A 22349-nucleotide genomic window follows, 5' to 3' on the forward strand; every position below is an offset into this window, starting at 1 on the left:
TATGCGTCGTCGTGCCATCACTCAGTCACACGCAGACAAAATAGTCGCTTTTCTTCCCTGAGACGACCAACCGTCCATACGACAGTAAACAGGTTTAAGGCAGTTATTGCCAGAGCAACCAAGTACCACATGCAGCACCGCACAAAAAAAAATGTTTCGTACCGTTCAGGCGAAACATGGTTTAATCAGATAATCGGGAGACTGGTCCTGCACCCAGCAGGACAGGAAACGGAACGCGGAGTTGGAGTGTACTCTGACTCCTTACGGTCTAGGAACTTTTGTTTCTAGTTAGTGCGTCCTGCCGAGCCAAAGGCGGAGACTGACAAGAGTGTCCATCGTCACGCCAAGTGAATTCCCCCGGGTTGTTCCTTCATGTTTGACCCCAAATGAGGTTACAACACTCAGGGGGCACTCTGCTGCCTTCGGCAAGCAGCAAGAATCCAGTCGTCAGTGCTGCTTGTTGTGCAAGTGGCAAGCGGATGGCTGTCGCACTTGCAGCAGATAGGGTTGTGCATTTGGTTGACGCCCGCGGATGCGAAGTCGACAGATTTGGCACGCGACCGTCTGACAAATCAGAGACGAAAATTCACAGTGTGACTGGTAAGTGACCTGCTGTACACGCACCGCAATGCGTCCGCACCAACTCGATCTCTTGGCTACGTTTTCTGCGACAACTGAATCTTCATGCGCACGCCGTGCGCATGTGTGTGATATGCTTTCAATGTGTGAACCAGCGGTCGCGCTCAGTCCTGATTCACTCCGTGTGGCCGTCGCGCAGTCCGACGACATGGTGTTTGTCTATCATGTGGGACACGCTCCGACGGATAAAAAGGCGGTTTACCGAAAATTCCCCACTCACGCTCCAGCGACGAGCCTGGTGTGGCCTTCTGGGAGCGCGGACGCCTTCTATTACGGGCTCGTCAACGGCCGGGTGCGCGTGGCGCAAGTGGAGTTGAATAAATCCGGCACGCTGTTTGACAAGAAAAGGTAGGCACAGCCCGCTGCGCGCTTCCGGGGGCGGCCAACAGGAGGATCTCTTGTTGAGCATGCGTCTCCACTGTGACAGGCACGGTTGGCGTTGACATGCTGCTGAAAGAATGCGATCGTTGTTGCCTGAGTATCTCGAGAGCCTGCTTTCCGTTGACGACACGGTTGAGTGATGCTTCGCGCTAGGCACTGTTCTGCACGACAGGACTCGCGTACCACACATCCATCACGCATGGCGGTTTCACGCGAGTCGAATGCAGCAGACGCTTGCAGCACGAAATCAGATGCTTCCTGGTCTGCCTTCTGATGAGACAAACATTCCTCTGTTTTCGTTTCTGCACAGCCCCGTGACGTGTATTGGCTGTCAGCACGCCGGTAATATCTTGGCGAGCGGACATGCGGACGGTTCTGTCCAACTTTGTTCAATGGACGCCGGCGCCAATAAATCGACGACCAAAGAAGCGTACAAGTGAGCCCCAAGCACTTCCTCGAACTGCCCAGCGCAAGTTGTCATCGTTTCACGGTGTGGCTCTCCCGTCTTTTTGTCGTCTGTGTGTCCGGCGGGATAACTGCCCATGCTCTCTTGCTTGCGACTGTATCCGTAGATACTTTACCTTTTTCATACGGCCTCGCATGGTTTGAGAGGGGGGGGGCACGACTGTCGTGACACTGCCGCTGGGAGTCGGCTTTCTTACGTTTGTGTGGAGGGCGCTAGAGCGCCGAGCAGGAACAAGCGTGACCCTCTCGCTTCGCCGACGTGCGTGTGCCTGCAGGTTTTCCGCCGCGGTGTCAGCCATCGGTTTCGCGCCCCGTTGCATTGCAGCAGCTTCGCAGACCGCGCACGTGGCCCTGTTTGCTGGAGACGGAGCTTTGGTTAGAGAAGGCCGTTTCCCACGAGACAGTGTCGCACACGCGCGTCTCACAAACGCCATCACAAAACGTTGTTGCACTCCGTCATGCCGACGGGTCGCGAACCAACCGTATCCGGCGGGATCGCAAGTTATCCGGCGCTAGAGGGAGTACCTCATAGTCACACCGTTGTACCTCTACCGCCCTATGCCGCTTGACCTCTGCGGCGGATTCGCTTTAAGGCCGTGGCGTCGAAGGCCTGCGCCGCCGGCGCCCTGCCTCAAAGCAGTTACCTTGTGCGAGTGCCTATGCGTAAAGTCACGTCCACCCTACAGCGAAAACAAGTCTGTCTCTGTACCCGGATAATACAACGGTGTCCGGGCGAAGAGTGTTAGGTGTCCTCTGGCTGAGGGCTTGTAGCAACTCACTTATCGGGCTCGCTCCTGCCTACCGATTTGCTCATCCGTCTTGTGACTACGTCTGCAGCTTCAGGTTCTCGATTTCAACCGGGTTTCGCCGCCCTTGAAAGACATCTCAGCGCTGTGTTTCCATCCAGCGGGAGCGAGACTGGTCGTTGCGGCAGGCGAGCAATTGCATGTTTTCAGCCGTCGTTCGGCTGCGACGCCGGCTGCGCCAGAAAATAACGATGAGGTAAGCCGAGGTTACCTTACGAGCTAGGCGAAGGGCGAATCCATGAGAGTGACTGCATGCCAGCGCACATGTCTGCGTTCTCCAGACGCTCTCTGGGCATGCGAGGCGGGCGCCGTGTGCACTTTGCCAGATTTGATGTTCTTTCCCAACGCCTTTCTGCGCGGCGCGCGGGGCGATGTCGATGCAGAGGGGGGTCACACAAGGTATGATGCATGCCTGTACGCAGATTTCCCATGCGAGGTAACCTGACTGTCGCAGTGTGTCGACTGAGATGCACAGATGTACGGTGTTTGAACCTACGAGACTCCTTCGTTTAAGCTAAGGAGCCCCACCCACGATCCAGACCTGTATAACTCAACTCGAATACACAAAGACATTACAGTCCCCAGTAGCTCCGCGTTCCCCGGCACGGAGGTCTGCTGCCCCCTTCGCAAAGCTTCACGCGCGGTTTTCTCTCTTTTTGCCCGAATCTCTGTGGAAGAAAGCCTCCGCATGGGGAACGCTCGGCGCGCCGGTAAAGCTGGAAGGCTGCTGCGGAGTTTCCACGCTCTGCTGGACGCCAGACGGGTCCACGCTCTACGCAGGCACTCTGCGAGGATCTGTCGAGAAGTTCGCCTCCTTCACGAAGAAGGCGCGATGGGGCAACACCTTCGAGTTCTACTTCCTCTCACCCTCGCGGGTACGTCCTTGTCGACTTCTGCGACCTCTCCTCTTCGAAAACATGTCGGGAAATAACAAGCAAGAACTGGTGGCACTGCCTCGAAACATACTTATGAATATGTATATACATATATATGCAGGCAACATGTCCGCACAGCGATCACGTCTTTCTTTATGAGTAGACGCATGAATTTGAATGCGTGGGCATGCCGGTGGCGCTGCAATTCTTCGGTGGAGTTCATTTCCCGGGTCGGCTGTACTTCTCGCGTCTGAGCAATCGTCCTCGTGCTTGTTTCGCAGGTTCGCGCTAAAAGGCTCTCAGACCGGAGAAGCATCGTCATCGAGGCTGCGGCCAAAGATGAGCCTGAAAGGGCGCCCAGCATCGAGAGGCTGGAGGTCTATCAGGAGCGGTTCGTGGTCGCGCACACCGATTCTAATCAAGTTGTCTTCGCAGACATAGAGACGCGAAAAGTCTCTACTCTATCAGCCAGCTGGAGGGTGCCCGCGAAATTCGTCTTCCACGCCGACAGTGTCTGTCTGGTGCACCACGTGAGCAAGGCGGAGACAGCACATATATGGGCATCACTTGATTTATTCGAATGTATGTATGCCGGGTGTCTGAGTTGCCGCGAGCCCCTCTAGTCACGGGAGCAGAGATGTGGATCTGTGCAGGCGTTTTGATGTCTTTTGCAGACGTGTTCAAGTGCTGCAGCTTGCATCGATGGACATGGAACTTGCAACGAGAAGTGCCACGGAGATGCGAAGAAGCACAAGCATAGTTATCAAGAGTTGAATCCACTCGAAAATAGATGAGGCGCTCGCCGCTCTTTGCACTCATGCGCCAGCGCCCAGGCCTACATGGGCAAGCATAATGCAAACGCTGTCCTTTCTCCTCAGCCTCGTTCTGTTTTTTCCGTTCGCTCCGCGCAGGTGTTCCACTGTGGTGCCTTCTAAAACCTCTAGTGCAGTTTGATTCCGCGGCGTGAGTCGTGATTCACATGTGATTTCATGTCAGGAACGCGCCTCAGTTGCTGTGGTGCTGCTCGGCTACTCCGAAATCGCTGGTAAAAAGCTCACGAGGCGACCACACTCGCGCGGCGCTTTCCAGCCGCCCCGACTGCGACTCTAAACGCGCAACTATCCGGGCAAATCGTTCTTTGCGTGGATTTACGTTTTCTCTCCGCCGCAGAAGCATCCTCGCGGCAAGCCCAGCTCTCGAGATACAGTATAGCGACACTGTCTATTCCTCCACCTTTCGCGTTGGTGTTTCTTCCATCGCCACTTCACAGCTAAGGATATGGCCTACGTTACCTGTTCATCGCTTTTATAGCTAAGGTCACCTTTCTCCTCACAGGCGCGCACCTGTATGCATGCTTTCGTTCTAGAGCGCCAGACGCGAGAGATTGAGCGCAGGCTCTCATAAGTCTCTCTCGAAGTCCCCTTATTTGCGGCTGGCAAGGCTCAGGCCTCGCGTCCGGACCTGTGTCTTCAGGGAGCTTCGAATCCAAGCACGTTTCCGCAGACAGAATCGCCCTCAGAGCGCTGGTGAGTGCACCACCGATGCGCGCCACGGCCGTCGACCCCGGATAGTACCTGCAGCTGCCTGCGAGTTAGTCCTCTAGTCCTGCGAGTTGCGGAGACGTGCGAAGGTGGAGGCGGCCTCAGCGCCGACAGACGACTCTCACAGACTGCCGCGTGGCGACCCGATTGAGATAGAGACTCCGCTCGCACTCGCGGGCTACGGCGTAGAGGTGGATGAGGCTCGATTTCTCACGAATATCTCAAAAAGACTTCATCGCTTTTTGATTCTGAGCCAGTCGCTGTTCGCGTGGGGGTACCCATCCAATCTCTAGCCAAGAATGGGGATAAGGATGTTTTGCGAAAGAAAAAGACGCACTCGCAGGTGCAGTTCGCCTTGACTCACTCGCGCCTGTGTGTAGCAGGACACGAGCAACTGCCGAGTTCGCGTCGCGCATTTGCTCTCTCAGACTGTGGTCCGGTAAGTGGGAACCAACGCAAACAACGATTACTCAGGACTGATCCTGATTTGTCTGCTTGCTGGCGCGGCGTTCGGGATTGCCCCTGGCACGGCGGGACTGAGGCCGAGAGGCGCGTGGCGTGATGCGTAGCCCAATTCACTGATTCAGGCAAAAATCAAGAACTCCGCTCGCTTTCAATCTCAGCGCAGACACACGCTCCACCAGGGCTGCTTCCGAGGTTGTCTTCGCGGAGCCCACGCGCGGCATGGAAGGAGCCGGCTGTCGTGTGTGACTTGGTGCCAGAGGTATCAGCAGATGAAGCACTACATATCTGGGAAAAAGATAATTCATACATATAGATCAATATATTCACTGGTGCTCGTCTGTACAAGATATAACGTAAACTTCTGCGCACCGATATAGGCCTTTGGAGCGCGCGGATCTGCCCGGAGGCTCTACGTAGAAGCCTCACATACATATATATATATATATATATATATATATATATATATATATATATATATATATATATATATATATATATATATATATATATATATATATATATATACAAATAATTACATATAAACATGTAACTACGTATATGCGCATACGTGCGTAGGGCGAGATGCGGAGAAGTCTGTATCATGTAGTATTGCACGTTGAACTCTCTTTCGTGGGAGCCAGGGTAAAGCGAGAGAACTGAATCTAATTGTGTTTCCCGTTCAAGCTCTGTGTGTGAACTGTACCACCGGGGGGCAGAGTCATCGAGTTCTCTACTAGTCAAGAGCCTCGGCACCTTGCTGACCTCGAGTCCCCTGCGGCAGTTCAGCGGCTCGCGCTCACAGCCAGGTACTCGCATCTTCCAACTCGTGCATCTGGCTTGAGGCAGGTATTTCCTACATTCCGGTTCCCTCGAGTTTTTGCGTCTTCTGCACAAGTGCAGGTCTGCCTAAAGTCTGGAGGCGCAGGGCTGATTCAGGAGAGAGTACCCTGCTTCTCGCACGCAGAGGCACCCTTTTTGCAAGGATCCAGCCGCCTTGGGTCAGAAACGCTTAGGTCTGTTCATGTGCCCTCACGCTATTGCATCAAAGGATTGCGGTGGTTCTCAGCGAGCCGAGTGGAGTCGTTTGAATACCGTCAGACCGCTTGGTTTAGAGACATGTGCCCACGTTGCAGACACTACCCCTGCGCGTTTATTCTTGCCTTCGGCCCTTTAGGGGAGACAAGTTGCTTTGCAGAGACTCGACGGGGCTCCTGCAGCTGTGGGATCTCGAGAGCAAGACGGCCTCATCGCTACTTCGAGACTGCACAGAGGCGGTTCTCCTTCCAGGCGAAAACGCGATCCTGGCGCAACGAAACTTCTCGACGCTATATTTGTGGTAAAGGCTCCCGCATCCATTGCCACCGTGTCACGCACATACACATAAATATATACATTCACTACAAATATATGCTACTGTGTCTCTATGTATTCGCATGCGGATATAAAAGATATACAGAGCGAGGTAGATAGACAGCATCGAGACGGCGGTTGCACCGGATCACGACGCCTGCCGGTCGAGATTCCCTTCGACGCTTGCAAGTTTATATCTCGTTGTCTCTGAGATCGCTCAACTGCCCAAAAGAAAGTCCGAAGCGGAGAAAGAGGCAGCCTGTGCCTCTTGTATGTTGTTAAAACTCATGTAGCGGCTCTCCAGGGCGTCGGTTTCCAGGTCTGAGGCACGCGAACCTCGTTGCTGGAGTGACACGTTTCGACGCGGTGGTTAGTGTATGGCTGTTGTGCTGCTGTGTGCTGCATTCACATACGTAATGCATGCGTGTGTATTCGCGGAAGCCGTTGGCAATCTACGCATTTCGGATGTACGTATGTACTTTTCTCACTCTAAGATAGATCTTATCCAAACATATATATATATATGCTTGCAGATATATTTTATGTATCTATCTCGAGAAGAGAGTGCGGATTGTAACCGCGGCTCTGTCGCGCATGCGACTGACATGCGCCTTCGACTGCAGCGCTTTTCCAGGCTGAGCACTTGTGACTGAAATTGAAGCGGCACCTGCTGTTTTTTCTTCTTGCAGGTACAGTGTGTATGACGGCTGCCACGGGGCGCCTCTGTCGGCGGAGGGCGCTCTAGCGCGCGTCGAGTGCAGCGCAAATGGGGATCTTCAGGCAGTTCTGAACCTCCCACACGGTTCAACTGTCAAGAAACTGAACACAGGCCTGATCCAACTCGCCGCGTGCATCCACGACAAATCTTACTCTGCGGTGAGAGGCAAGCCTCAGTAACACTCACCTGCAGTACATGGCGTTCCGCTAATCGGGGTGTACTAACAGGCCTTTGAACCTGTGTCGTGGTAAGACGTGTATTGCTCATGGATAGAGGCCAATAACCGCGCATACAACTACATCTACACCCATATATATGCATTTATATATATATATATATATATATATATATATATATACGAATGTTTACTTATATAAGGAGTGCAGACACATATGGGTATGATTTGGGTATGCAGGTATATATATATATATATATATATATATATATATATATATATATGCATGCAGTGGGATGCCCGTCTCACCTGTATGCGGGCCTACTGGAAGCGCTTAATCGCCTTCCGATGATGTTCAGGGGCTGGCGCTGCTGGATGGCATGGAACGGCCCTGGGCGGAAGACGTGAGGCAGAAAGCTCGCTGTCTGGCAGACGCTGCCCTGGCAGACGGCTATATGGACATCGCGAAGATCTGTTTCGCGTCTGCGGGATGCCTCGCTGAGTCGCGGTTCCTCGCCGACACCGAGTGCGGAGTGAGGCGCGCAGGCGCGAACGATCGCGCAGAGGCTTCACGCCACGGCGCAGCGGCAGTGAATCGGTACCTGCTGAAAGCGAGGTAGGAGGCGATACAGCGAGGGCCTTTCACGTGTGCAGCCTCGTCAAGCGAGATCGAAACTCTCTCAGAGTTTGAGTGTAGCAGTGTGTTGGCCTGTAGGCACTCGTGGCTCTCTGCCCAAAGTGTAATTTTCGTGTCACTTGATCCTTGCAAGTTGGGGAATGCTGGTTCCAGAGAGCCGTGGAGGAAGCTGCCTGGTGACGAGGCGCACCCTCCAGAGGCTAGCTTGAGCATCGGGGGGAATCTACGCGTTCCAGAGAGGCATCGCGCAGGCCCATGCGACTGTCAGCCTCTGTTCAGATTCGATGCGGGCAACCTCCTTGCCGAACGAGAGACCCGAGGCGACTCGAATCAACTAACGGGGGAGCGCCGCGCGTGGCTGATGCACACCGGTCAGGTGACGGCTGCACTCGCACACGAATGGGAAGCTGAAACATTCCCACGTCGCGACCTCGCTGAACCGCTGAAGCTTGAAAAGAGGAAACACTCTCCCCACCAGTTTTCGAAAGGCCTGCAGATGTGAATGCGGGAGTCAGCCCGCTCTAGGCTTGAAGTCGACTTGCGCGTGGAGCGCGACACCGGTCGTGCGTGCTGAGGGAACCTTGCACGCGTGAAGGACCGGACCCTAACTATGCATCCTGAATGCAGCATGTTCGTCGAGAAATACACATTTTAGATTGGCGTGGAATACCAGGCTGCTGGGCCTCGAGCGCGAGTATCGTCTCCCACAAAGAGCGCTGCGCACGGGCGTCATCTCTTTCTCTCTATGCACTTGCTTCTTCTTCTACGTGTTCCTTTGAAAATCAACTGCTTGGCCGCAGCATCAATCTGTGTGGAGGTTGACTACGCACAGTCGGCTCTCGAATGCAGCCTATTCGCCTGTCTTCAGGAGGAGAAAGCGGGCGAGGTCGCGCTGCAGGTGGATCAGCGGCCGGTGGTCGCCGCGGAGATTTTCCTTCGCGGAGGCCTGCCCTTTCGCGCGGCTGCGGTTGTGGCGTCTCACGAGACAATTTCGTTTCCTCCCGAGCTTCTAGAGAGCGTGGGGAGAGATCTCGCTGCATGCGGCCTCTACGAACAGGCCGGAGATATCTTCCAGCGACTTGGAGACACCGCCAAGGCGTTGAGTGCCTACCGGTAAGTCAACAAAAGGTAAAGAAAAGGCACCTGCGAAACGTGAGCGACCCGCCGGCGAACTCTGGGATGCTAAAGCAGGGCATGGTGTTACGGAGCGGCTCAACTTCATGGTGCAGGCTTTCGCAACTGACCACAGCAGTCTGAACTTCACGAGGATTATCCACGGCTGTGTGCTGCAGCACCCATAACTGCATGTGCATCAATACTACATACAAACAGATAGCTATGGAGGCAGATACACATGCGTATGTAGGGGAGACGGGAAACGTGTCCAGGCTATATGCGACTCGCCGGATCTGATGTGCATTTTCTTTCTCCCGGCTTCGCCTGCAGCAAAGGTTGCGCGTTTAAAAAAGCTGTGGAACTTGCGCGGAAGAGTGACCCCGCCACTGTGATCGAGCTTGAAGAAGCCTGGGCGCAGAGTCTTCTAGCGGAAAACCAAGTGAGAACCTTGAAGAGAAAAACGCATGCCTTCAAACAGAAGAGAGAGACACGTCCACCTGAGCACTCACACGAGGGCGTCGGCGCGCTGCAAACACCCAGGAGTCCTCTCCGTGAGGAGTGTTTGAGTTGAACGATAGATACGCCTGTGCTCTGTGAGACTTGAGGAGGGAAACAGGAAGCGAAGGACAACGTCAGATCCGGAGTTCCGCACTAACCCGCGACAGCTGAGCGAGGAGTCCTGCAATTCTCACTCTGTCCTTGCGTCAAAAAAGCAGGGAGAGAAATCGAATTCAATTGAAGACGAAGCGCAAACGACACGAGCTTTGTGTCTGTGTCGGGGCGTGCGCGCAGCCGGAGGCAGCGGTGAATCATTTCATCGAGGCGGGGAGCACGGTGAAGGCGATTGAGGCGTCTCTCGAGGCAAAACAGTGGAAGAAGGCGCTTCAACTGCTGCACGGACTACTCGAAGACAACCAGAAAAACGTCGCGACCCCGTTTCTCCGTAGACTCGCGAAGGAGCTGAGAGCCACGGGGAGGCATGCAGACGCAGCGAGATGTTTCACGCAGGTAAGGCGCAACTCAACTGCCGCTCTCAGTCAAGCTCACACGGCCCTCTTCGCCGCTCTGAAACGCGTCCTCGCAAGTCCGCTTCTCGGTGGGATCTACGCGAGATCTTTGCTGCAGACACGCATGTGTGGACACGCGTCCCGAGTGAAGCAGACTTGCGTGTGTGAGGACGGATTCGTTTGGGAATGTGTGTCTCGCGCGCGCCGCTCAGGCCGGCGACTGGGACGACGCCGTGCGTATGTACGTCGAGGCGGGACGCATCGAGGAAGCCTTGCAGGCGAGTCTGGACGCGCATTCAGGAGTTCTCGTTTGCTGCTTCGCTGGAGAGAAGGGAGGCAACTCGCTCTTCGAGCCGCACCTGCGTCTCGCGCAAAGGCTGATATACGAGGCAGCTCGCGGGAGGGCGTGCACACCCACGCGGAGTCCCCTGCTAGCAGTGAAGCTACAGTCCCATGTCGCATCGCCAGACTTTCCCTCGCACATGCGTGCGCCAACAGCTGAAACTAGGCTGCATGCTCCTCTTACGCTCAAACTTTACACAGGATACGTTTCAGTGTCAAGTCTCTCAATACCATGGGAGCAAAGAAAATCTCATTTGCAACTCCGTTCACGGAAATCAAAAGCCGTTCACTGGTTCCATCTGTGGAACGCGTTTCTCGCGATCGTGGAAGAGGATCTTTGTGGGATTCAGAGAAAGACGCCTCGCTGTTTGCCAGGCACCCTGAGGTATCGCGGCATTTCATACGTTCAGCTCGCGGCTTCCAGTCTCGGAGTCGCGGACGCGCAGGCGCTGGCGGTCGGCGTCGCGAGCGAGTGCGAGGCCAAGGGAGATCTCCAGGTAAAGGCAGGCAACTTCAGTCCTCGTACGCCTGGGCTGAGGCTCAGTCAATTCAGAGTTCCCACTCTGCTTCTTATGCCTCTACAGCTGCAGCACGGCTCCCACATCAGCGTAGAGTATCCACGAATTGGCAGAGGCGGCGATCGCGCATGAGCCGAGAAGCGCGAAAAACGCTTCTCGCCGGCGCCCGGTGAACGCATGCCTCTGGCGATGCCGGTCGTCTGCTCATCGACGTTGAGAAAAACGCAACTTTTATCGATCACTCGGCACGCCAAGACGATTCCGGAGGAACGCCTGAGCCGCCGGAAGGCTCGTCAGTCGCGGACGCGCGCGAGACAACAGGTCTGCAATGCAGACGGTGCATCTTCAGCGCTACAGACGTAGCAGCGCATTCATTCTTAGATGAGCTTTCAGTTATGTATCCAAATACCAGACTATTTTCTTCCATGTCTGAAGGCATGCATCTGGCCTGGAGTAGCCATTTAAAAAGACATGCCCACGTAAATAGTCTCCGCCGAACACGCGGATGCCGGCACATAGGAGGACCCGCAAACCACTATTTCTATTTATTTATATACTGCATGCCTCGCAAAGACGCCGCCGTTTACAACCGCGAAATGACCCGCGTTGGATGTTCAGAATGCGGCGAAGGCGTTCCTTTTGATTGAGGCCTATGACGAGGCGATTGCGATGTATAGACGCCACAGCCAGACCGACGCGATGCTGAAGCTCGTCGCGCTTCACAGGTGAATATTCTGTTTCTAGGGCGGCAAGGCAAACGCGCGTCGCTGAAAAACATAGAGGCCGCCTGAGTTCCAAACATCAGTAGAAACGAATGCTCCAAGGATGCGGAGTATGTGGGGTGCTGCATATGTATATACATATACATATATGTATCTTGCGTCGGTGATCTGCCAGGGGCCGCTGCGCACTGTGCTGCTTCGAGCTAGAATAGCCGTACGTTTAAGCAAAAATACGTGCCACACCAGAACACAGATGAAGTCGTTAGACAAGGCTGAACTCAGGCGAGGTTTGAGACGCTTGCCCGAGTATACGGAGGGTAGGATCAGTGTGCATCTGTGCAAGCAAGGCTCCGCATTCCCAGGCATTTGCTTGCACACCGCATTTGTGCCCTGGCGTCGAGCCCCCCCGTAGGCCGGAGCTTCTGGAGGAGACGTACCGATCTCTCGGCGAGGCACTGGAAGCTCGCGGCGACTTCGAGGCCGCAGAGCAGTTTTACACAGGTTCGCGGTGTCTAGAGGCCAGAAAAGAGACTTTTCGGCGTCCGATTCGATGCGGTTGGAACGCGCGTTAGCCACAGGCTCCGCGCGCTTCCAGGGTACATCGCTGCGCCGGCATAAATTATCTGGCTTCTCTCTGGCGGCGTATGGCAACGTTAATGTGAAGGACGCGCTACGGAGGTTGAAGTGCTGGCAACGCTGGCCTCTTGAGAACTGACGGCTCAGAAGAGGCTGTAGACGTCACGTCTTCACAGTCGCTTCGCAGATACCTATGCGCGCATATATATATATATATATATATATATATATATGGAGTGAAGGGGCGTTTGACTCCATACGCATAGAAACCTGTCCGAACTCTGAGCGGGGACTTCGACGTGTGTTTCCCTTGTTTTAACGCTGTCAAAACAGGCGGCGGGCTGTGGAAGCTCGCCGTCGGCATGTACCAACGCGGACGCAAATGGGAGGACGCGATGCGCGTCGCTCGCAAAGAAGGCGGAGAAGAAGCGTTTGCCGCAGTTATCAGCGCGCACGCCGAGGTCACGGCCAGCGAAAGCGGATCCGACGCCGCGATTCAACTGCTTCTCAAAGTGTGGCTCGCCCACAGTCGTCTGCGACGACTTGACTTTCATGCGTGGACAGGAAAGGCATCGAACTCGGCAGCAGTCTTTCTGACGGCATATATATGTAGCTATCTATGCAGAGAGTCACATGCATATATATCTACAGTTACTGCTCTACTCATATATCTATGAGGCGCAGGGTTTATGTGCTTCTCTGAAAACGTGAGCACAAACTGTCTAGACAGGCGGGTATCAAGCGGTTGCCTGGGGCGGAACAAGGTTGCAGGGGTGTTCCCCTACACTGTCACACACACGCGTCTGCCGCTGTGCAAACGCGGGAGCTTCAGGAGGCGATTTGAGGCTCCTTCGTCCTAGGGTTTTCTTCTGTTCCACCCAATCCATGCTTGCGTATCCGGAGGTTGGTGAAAGAATGCAGTCTCATATCCTCATTTTTGAACATGCATGCATATGAGTGTATGTATGAAAATGTATATATATGAATATGTGTGCTTTGCCTGGACCTCTTTCCCAGAGGCGCCTGCCGCTTCTTTCGGCGGCGGCTGCAAGCCCTTGAAGCTGCGCATGTTCGTGGGTTTCTTTTTTTACAGCACAAGATGCCTGAGCGCGCAGTGGAAGCCGCCGTCGCTGCGGGGGACTTCGCTCAGGCTCTGAAAGTCGCCAAAGACTCCGGGCCCGACATGTTTGAGGCCGTGAATTTGCGGCTGGCTGCGACGCACCAAGACCGCGGCGACTTCCAGGCAGCGGAGCGACATTTCCTTTTGGCGGGGAAAGCCTGTGAGGCAATTGAAATGTACAGACAGCAGGTGAGAAGGCGCGGCACCGCAGACCTTCGCCGCAAACGGCGAGCTTTGAGCTTCTGATCGGAGCCTTGGTTAATTTATTGAGGAGGACGGCAAGAGGAAATCTGGCAGGGACGGAGGCTACGCGCATCAAGCGGAAAGGCTGCGAGGGTGACACTGATGCGCAGAAGCAGACGCTTCGATCGAGGGAAAACCTGAACTCTCTCCCACACAGACACATGATCTCAGCATTTGTATACGTATCCATTTATCTGTATTTATGGACACATATACGCAGAGACTGTATACATATATCTACATATTTATATATACGTGGACGCATATAGACATCTATTGTGTGCATATGTATATATCTATATATTCAGGGCCGCATGTATGCATAGATGTGAAATGACGTCGAGGAAAATGCACGCGTGCGAGGCAAGGCTTGCGGCCTCGCTGCCGCAGCCCTGCTTCGATGAGGCGCTGAGAGTCAGCGCGGCTCAACCCAGAGATGATCCATATGCAACGGCAGGTATCAACGCATCTGAGCCGACCCCAGATTTCTTCAAAACAGACACAAAAAGTTTGTTTCATCTGCAGCACGACTGGGAAGCCGCCATGCGCGTGGCGGAGATGCACAGCCACGACGCAGTTCTTGAGCTCCGCCTGAGCCGAGCGAAGAGTGTGGCGGACGCGGGAGACTTGAAGGTGAGAGGCGAAAGATACATTATCGCTGATGCATCTTTCATCGCGAAGAAAAGCCGGGCTGCATGCCGGCGGAGGATGCAAGCGACCATTTAAGGTGTGGCGCTCGTCGACGACAGTCGAAGTGAAGTCCCTTGCGCCAGTCGTGGCTTCGCACAATTCCTCGCGTGAGAACGGACGTCTCGAGAGACATGGAATGCAAAGAAAAATGACATTAACATAGCGACAGCCACGGATAGTAATGAGCAAGGGACCCGGCGAGAAGTCGAAGCCCTTAAGTAACATCTTTCTCTGCGCACATTCTGGCCGCCCTTCCAGGGCGATATTCAGGACCCGCAGATGCGAAGTTGCTGTTTTTGCCGTCCCTGCGGATGCACAATGGCATCCAGAGAGCTGCGTCAGGTTGCTGTTCTCTTTTCACACCGTTTTTGTCGAGTGAAGTCTCTCGCGCCGGACTCCAGTGGGGATTTCTCGAGTGGAGATGAACGTGCCTGCCTGTCAGCGTCCCCATGTTTGCTTCTTCCGCGCCCCATGCACCGGCAACTATCGGCATCTAGTCGAGGCTGCTGGACAGCCCAAGCCCCCGTTTTTGAGAAACAGTGCGAGGCAGTGCCTGCCGGTCGCTCGCGGCTTCTTGGGCACCCCCTTCTGGTCGGCGGTTTGCCTCTGCTCCGGCTGGACAGGCTGCTGAGGCGTTGTTCATCGAGGCTGAGCGGGCGGATCTCGCCGTGAGCATGTACCTCGTGCGCGACTTGCGGGCGGAAGCGCTGAAGATCAGCAAGGCGCACTGTCCGCAGCTGCTGCCGCAGCTGCTTCGCCGCGTAGCTGTCCTCCGCTGCGGGTCTGGAGGCGCCGACGAACTCATCGACCTCGCGAACGTGAGACGCTGAACTGAACAGAATGGAGACTCCACACGGGTGCTGCAGACGGGGCGAGCCTGACGCGGCTCCTCTGGCCCCCAGGTGCCTCGAGAGCAGAGAAAGAAAGGAATCTCGCACGCTCGGCTTTTTCAAGCCCCGTGGAGAGAGGAGATCGAAGGCCGGCCTTCAACGCGAGAGATGCATCGCCGACACACAGCCGGGCAACTCTGCCTGAACCCAGAAGAGAGTTTCGCGAACGCCTTCTGTGTCGAGTCCCCACGGGGTCCCCGCCTTGCCTGCGCGGTCGCACGCTACCGCCAGGAGGCTCGAAGAGGTGTAGAGACGAGGCGAAACCTGCACAAGAAAGCAAAGTCCAGAAAAAAAAGGGGTCGGCAAAACGAATCCACTTGGATGCATTCGTATACCTTCGTGCACTGGATCAGGGGCGCCTGCTCGCCGGCACAGTTTCAACGCCTGTGAAGCTGAGCGTGGTGTCCCTTCTGTGTTATGATCAGGTTTTTGAAGCGGCAGGACTCTTCGCTGAGGCGATTGGCATCTGCCTCGCTGCCGATGCCCCGGCCGTGCCAGACGCTGCGCTGCTGAAAAAAACCTGGCTCATGGCGGTAGGCGAAAAGAGACGAAACCGTGATCTGCGGCGGGCCTGAAACAGACTGCGAGAATGGAATGACAACCTTCACAGCGTATCGTGTGCACCCTTCTTCTACTCCGGACTCTAGCGGAGACAAACGCAGAGAATCCTGTATATTCATACGTCTGCAGCGTGCCTCGCTCAGTCGGCTGGTGTGGGTGGATACCCGCCCTGCGTGAATATCGTATCATAAAAAAAAACTATGGAAACGCGAGAGTATGCAAGACGCGTGCGGACAGAAGTCATGGAAGTATCGGCGAAACCACGCAGACTCGAGCGGCGCAGTCGAGCGCCAGGATCTGCCGGCAGCCGACAAACTTCCCGGTGCGGCCTCGCGCCTCGGCGGTATTCCTTCGTGCCGCTGTCCCGGCTGAGACCCTGTTAAAAAACTGTCTGTGAAGATACAAAGAGACACTGTCCCGGCCGCTACCTGCCATCGACCGCGAACCGTGCACGTTCTGCCAGATGTGACACACCTTCATTTACAACATATATACATTTAGATGTATATTTCAATATATTTATGTATAAACCACATATATACAAACGTATAGAATTCGCTCCTCTGCGTGGGCGCATGCGGGGGACGAGCCTCAGAGGCGCGCCGGCCTTTGGCTGCGAGTCCCCCCCTACGCTGACTTTTTAGAAAAATATCCACCTGTATTAATTTTATTGAGTGATTCCTCTATAACTCACTATAGTCATATTCCCTTTAAACCGAATATCAACATTTGCAGTCCTAGAGAAGCTGTTCCAGTAAATAGAGCTCATATTTCACATAGAATGAATGTTCGCGTCAGATGAATGCGTACTGCCTCTGTACTTGTATATCCGCCTCTCTGTGTGTGTCAGCCCGAGTGAATCGCTCCAGCCTTTTGCATCGATGAGGCGTTATCGCGTGTAGGTTTCGCTCGCGGAGACAAATATGCCAGACCGCCTCAGCGAAGTTGCTGACGCCGTGGCGCGGAAGATGCTCGCCGCATGGGGCCCGTCTCTTGAAGCTGCGGAGCTGCTGGAGGCGGCCGGCGAGCCGCAAGAAGCTGTGCAGGTGGGCGGCGGGGCTTTGTCGAGGACTTAAAAGAGGTTCAAGGCACCCGCAGCCACGCCTCCCGCACTGTCTGCCTCTGCGAGTCGGCAAGCATAAATGCGTCTTTCTGTGATGGACGATGCGTGAGCGGCGGGGGCGGGCGGCGGACGCCAGGAGACAGATGGAGGCAGTGGATCTGAACCCGAATGTGAACCCGGCAGCACGCATGCAGCCGCCTAGACGCTTGAACAAAGTACTTCTACCCCCGCGCGGAAACCCAGATTGTAGAGACTTCCAGATAGATATGCTTAAATGTATCTGTTGGATGTAGCTACACCCGTATACATATCTGTATATAGGTATGTGAGTATGAATATGTATGAAGCAACATACCTGTGTATACACGTATGTGTAGAAGGCCGAGGTGCGAAGGTACCGTCCTCTCCGCGCGCATGAACTCGAGAGTCCTCTTGGTGGAATTCGTCGCCTGTGCTTCGCCGCGAACTTTCTAAAACAGCCTCAGGCAGTTGTCTGATGTCCTCGCTGCACATATTCTGTCCCCCCGCAAGGGGCGCACGGCTGCTTGATATCTGCAGTTGGAGTATCATGACAGGCACGTCGGCTGTCGCTGTCTTGATCGTGGTCCGTACGGAATACACGGGTCGGATTCTTGTCGGCCGGGCTCCTGTTTAGCAACTGGATGAAAGCCTTTCGCCTGGAATCCGTGGATACTCCTTGAGCGTCTTTGTCGCGCGCACTCCGCCTGAGCCTCCCGCGCGCCTGTCGTGCAGGCGCCTGCCGCGCCGCCTCTACGCGCCTGCCGCGCCGCCCTCAAAACCTGCATGGTGCCCAGTGGCGATGGACTCACCCGACCTTTTGATTCGTTTGGTTCTCTCTCCAGTGCCTCGTGGACTGTCAAGCCTGGGAGAAGGCCCGCAGCCTGGCGCGCGCCGTCGGGAGGCCTGCCTGCGAGGCGGTTGTGCGGGAAGGCGAGAAGAAACAGATGGTCGCGCAGCGCGACCTTCAGGGTCTCCTTCTGCGAGGCGAGACGTCAGCGGCTCTCGAAGTTGCCGCGGCAGACGGGGCCTGGGAGACCTGCCTCGCCTGCGCGCGAGACGTCGCGCCCGACCAACTGCCCAGCGTACTCTGCGCCTACGGCCAGGTGCGAAACCCTCGCACGACGCACGCCGAAAGGCGATATACACGCACTAACAAAGCCTGCAGGCTGAATCCCGTCGCTGAAGCATACATCTGCACTCATCGTCAAAATATAAATATATATATATGTACGTATGTATGTGCGTACGAATATACATATGCGTACTGGAATATACATATGCATATACATGTCAAAATACATGCATATATACGTATACATATATACATATATATATGGTTTGTGTATACATGTTTTTGTTCGACCACGCATGTCGCTTGTAAGCCTCTGTATACACACCCAAAGAGCCACGCTGTGTCTATGCGTGACCGCCCCAATCGTCTGGGTTCCCCTTCAAGCGCCTGCAACGCGAGGCGCTGATTCATCCGCGGATGTATAGCGCAACGCGCCGCGCGCCAGTTTTTCCAAGCCGCTACCGGCGTGTACTTTCATTCAACAGCTCGGTATGCCGCGAGAGATGTCCGGGATCCCCGTGGTAAACACAGTCAACGAATGGCGGAAGGGCTAGTTCACCGTCAGATGTAGTACGTGAGCTCACGCACGTCCTGTGGAGGCAGCAGCATCGAGGCCAGCGGAGGGTGCCGCATGGCGCTGGTTTCTGCGTGGCTGCGCGCAGACTCTGCTATGCGATGAACGCGCCGAAGAAGCGGCGCATCTGCTGCTGGAGGCAGCGGGCAGCTGGGAGCGCCACGAAGGCGCGCGCAGCCTTTGTCGCGAGCTGGTTTACTCGTTGCATCGAACAGCGATCTCCGCCGCCGGCGACAAGGTGCGCAGGACGACGCACGCCGGATTGATCAAAAGCCTCCTCATGCGAATTCTGGCTAGAAGCCGCAGCAGGCTCGAGGGAGGAAGGGACGCAGGTGATGCAGCGCCCGAGGAGATTCGGTGTATTCAGGACGTCCAAAACAAGGCGCTCGCGGGCGAGGCAGAGAGGCCGCTGCATGCAAAGCTGCTGGTGGCGCACTATTTGGGCGTTCTGAGCGTCGCGGAAACGCACTGTCATGCAGGCACGCGAATCACGGCGGCGAAGACCGCCGTCGCGCTTCTAAGGTAACGCAGCGCAGATCCCCAGCGCCCAATTAGAGTATTACTCAGTAGAAACGCACGCGTACGAGCACGGGCAGGGGAGATATACGCCGGCGTGCAGAGGTTCATTCTGGACGCGAGAGGATCTGTTTTGAGGCGCATGAGCTCTCAGTGGCGCGCGCGTTCTCTATTGCTTTCGTCCTTCTGAGTCGTAATCCTCACCCGCGGCGCCGAGAAACATACACATACATTTGTATGCATGTAAATCTACATATATATATATATATATATATATATATATTTGTGTGGGTGTGTATGCTGCTCTGTGTTTTTATGCATATACATATATATACATATATGTATGTATATGTATATGTATCCCTATGGGATCCTGGTGTAGTTGCTCATGCAACACATGACCTACAAAGTCGAGTAAGCTCACATTACTGTCTCTTCGGGGAACAGACAGTGTCTGTCATCAAAAGGTCATCTCTGCAGCTGCGGCTTTTCCTGCGTGCAGATATGCACGCGAGCTTCGGCCGGATGACGCGTTTTACAGAGCAGGCCTGCATTGCAAGGCAGTCGGCTGGAGTGAAATGGCCTTCTGGTTTCTCAACAGGTAAGAGTGTGAGATTACAGCTTCCGTGAGACCTCCACACACACAACTCAGTCGACAGTGTAGCCAGAGATACGTAGCGTCTCGCAGGGCTGTCTTAGTCTCGCCTTGCTCACGCGGGAGGTAGAGACTCGCCAGTGACGGCGGTCAAGACATTGCACGCTTTCGCAGTTGCCCTCGCCTCTAATTCCAGTGCACGACCACGCATATATACAAACATCTAGATATATCTGTGTACCTTCCCGACTAAATAGAGGTATGCATATATGTAAATCCGTATATATGTATAGATGTATTAGTTTTGCAGGTATACAAATATACAAAGATGCATATATACGTATGTATTTGAATGCATACAGATATATACGGAGTCCCTGTTCATGTGTAGTGATACCTATGTGCATATATGCATATATATATACATATATATCTCGTCTCGGCAAGATGCATACACTTCCAGCGGCAGAGGCCGGCACCGGGTATACTGCCGCGCATAGCGAGTCAGATGTCGGCGAAGAGATCCCTTTGCAGAGTAGAAGAGCATTCCCTTCTTTCTGGTGGTTTGCCCTTTCAGATATCTCGACACTGTCGAAGCTATCGAAGACTCCGGGGCTGCGGTCGGCGGCGCGGACTCCGAGGCCACAGACATTCCTCCACTCGAGGAACTGTCTCTCCCTGGCAGCCAACTATTGTGAGTCTCGAGGGCACGACGGCCGGCTCGAACTCGGCATGCGGAGGTTGCGCTGTAGACAAACAAATCAGGTTGTCAACGCGGCCTGCTGTCTGCGCGCCTTGCCTCTCAGGCCCGCTGCAAAGACCGAAGAGGCACGCGAGTGGGTGTTGGACTGGAGTGTCTGTCAGGGGCTCTCGCCTGCTCTCAGGAAAAGGTGAGGCCTCTGCGAAAACGCGTCGCTGATTCGAAAACTGGGTCGCTAACGCCACCGCGTCACCGGCTCCGCGCGAGAAAACCCGTGGTGCAGAGTCGCAGAAAGTAGAGTTCTTGGTCTTCTACTTTCTCCCGTAGTGCGTAGCACCAGCACTTCTCCCGAGGTCGGGGGCATTTCACAGCGCCAGAGCAGCTGCAGGAGCTCTCGCATGCGGCAGGTCGGAGTTTGAGCACGTCGGGCTTCTCATAGGATCCACGCATGGCGACCTTGTCCTTCATGCCTGTGTTCGCTTCTGATGTTAGAGGCATGCTTCACATCCTCGCGGCCCTATGCTCGCTCCAGCGAATGGCGCCACGCGCATTCGACTTATATGCCGCTGCCGCTCTGAGTCTTTATTCATCTCTGCTCCCTCCGTTCATTTCACAGTGTGGCTCGGTTGCTTTTCTGGACGTGGCCTTTCTGAACCCCGTTTTAGCGTTTGTCTCATCTTTCGATTGCGTGTCTGAGATATGGTGCCTCCGTGTGGCTCCGCCCTTTCGGCTCCACGCAGAGAATGCCGCGCGTGCAGAGAGAAGGTTTACGAGGCCTCGATGTGTTGCTCAAAGTGTGGCGAGGCTGAGGAGCTCTGTGTCGTCACAGGCTACCCCGTCGACCGCGCCTCTGTGGTTCAGTGCACCATCTGCAGAAGCCGCGGAAACGCATGCGACTGGGCAGCCCTCGTCTCCCTCACCAAGGAATGCCCCTGGTGTGGCAGTCCGCAGGCCGCCGGCGAAACTGCCCTCGCCTCAAGCACAGGAGAGGCCTAGACCCGTCTACGCCTGTCATATATCCCATACTTATATAAATGTATATATACTTACATGCGTAGAAACGTATCTGTATATGTATATACATCCATATAAATATAGATTTATATCGATAGCACAGGCGCAGGTACGCGCCTGTGGCGGAGGTCCTAGGGTGGAGTGCTCTGCTCGAGGAAGCTTACACTTGGGGCTTGACTGTGCCGCGTCCTGCGAAGCACTCGCCTGGATACGCGTCGCGTACGCATGCACAGAGAGGAATCTACATGAATCTGCAAGTTTCTCTATCGGCAGGTGAACCTCCTCACGAGGCTCACCGACAGAGACGCGAAGCCCCTTCGCGGAGAACTGACACGAGAGCTTCCATCGAACTCCATAAAACACGACATGCCCAGGCAGGACCCTCAAAATGCGATGCTGAATACATAAACAGACTGGAATTCATCACACAAAAAGCGTCTGTAAAGATACACACTCACGTGTAAAAACGCTGGCGCGAACGAGAGCAAACGTCAAAAACTCTACTTACGTGCATTCGCACACACGTGCATACAGATATATATACATATAAGCACTTTTGTGTCGAGTATTGCCGACAACAGAGGCCGCTAGAGGGCGCAAAAACCAGCACAGTGTCGGTCTTTATAGAGCAAGATGCATTCGTACCGGCTCCAGTCCCACAAGAGCTCCAGGCTTTCACGAAAAAAATAGCGAGAGGCCGCGCGAGCCGCCAAGCACCGCTCGCATTCTCCCACTCCACTTTCAGCGCTGACATGAAAAAACGCGACGGGAAAAAATTAGCGCTAAACAAACAAAAGCTCTTTCTTTCCGGCGGATGCGCATACGCGCCTCTCCCCAATACTAAGCAGACAATTTCACCACGGAGACAGCGCGACGCCAGTCGAAACGTTTCCTGCGACACGACCCGAAACTGAAGGAGACACGCAGACGAACATTAGCACGATCATCACTCCAGTC

The 22349-nt window shown here is 54.7% G+C and overlaps 1 protein-coding gene across 1 annotated transcript; it reads left to right on the forward strand.

Moving 5' to 3' along the window:
• Positions 1-386: 386 nt before the first annotated feature.
• Positions 387-21374, forward strand: BESB_021710 (putative intraflagellar transport protein; the record flags this gene model as incomplete). The annotated part of the gene is made up of 32 exons (XM_029360880.1): positions 387-600; positions 735-987; positions 1331-1456; positions 1761-1860; positions 2323-2487; positions 2924-3166; positions 3448-3696; positions 4163-4211; positions 5091-5146; positions 6073-6185; positions 7212-7398; positions 7775-8031; positions 8206-8428; positions 8921-9165; positions 9499-9607; positions 9961-10176; positions 10388-10453; positions 10928-11014; positions 11654-11760; positions 12170-12258; positions 12667-12845; positions 13427-13642; positions 14222-14329; positions 15010-15204; positions 15702-15809; positions 16740-16883; positions 17764-18024; positions 18656-19089; positions 19586-19684; positions 20256-20372; positions 20485-20568; positions 21119-21374. 32 exons carry the CDS (start codon positions 387-389, stop codon positions 21372-21374), a joined length of 5355 nt encoding a protein of 1784 aa, XP_029216239.1.
• Between the last annotated feature and the right edge of the window lie 975 nt (positions 21375-22349).

Source organism: Besnoitia besnoiti, chromosome XI (genome assembly GCF_002563875.1).
Source record: "Besnoitia besnoiti strain Bb-Ger1 chromosome XI, whole genome shotgun sequence".
Classification (NCBI taxonomy): Eukaryota; Apicomplexa; class Conoidasida; order Eucoccidiorida; family Sarcocystidae; genus Besnoitia; species Besnoitia besnoiti.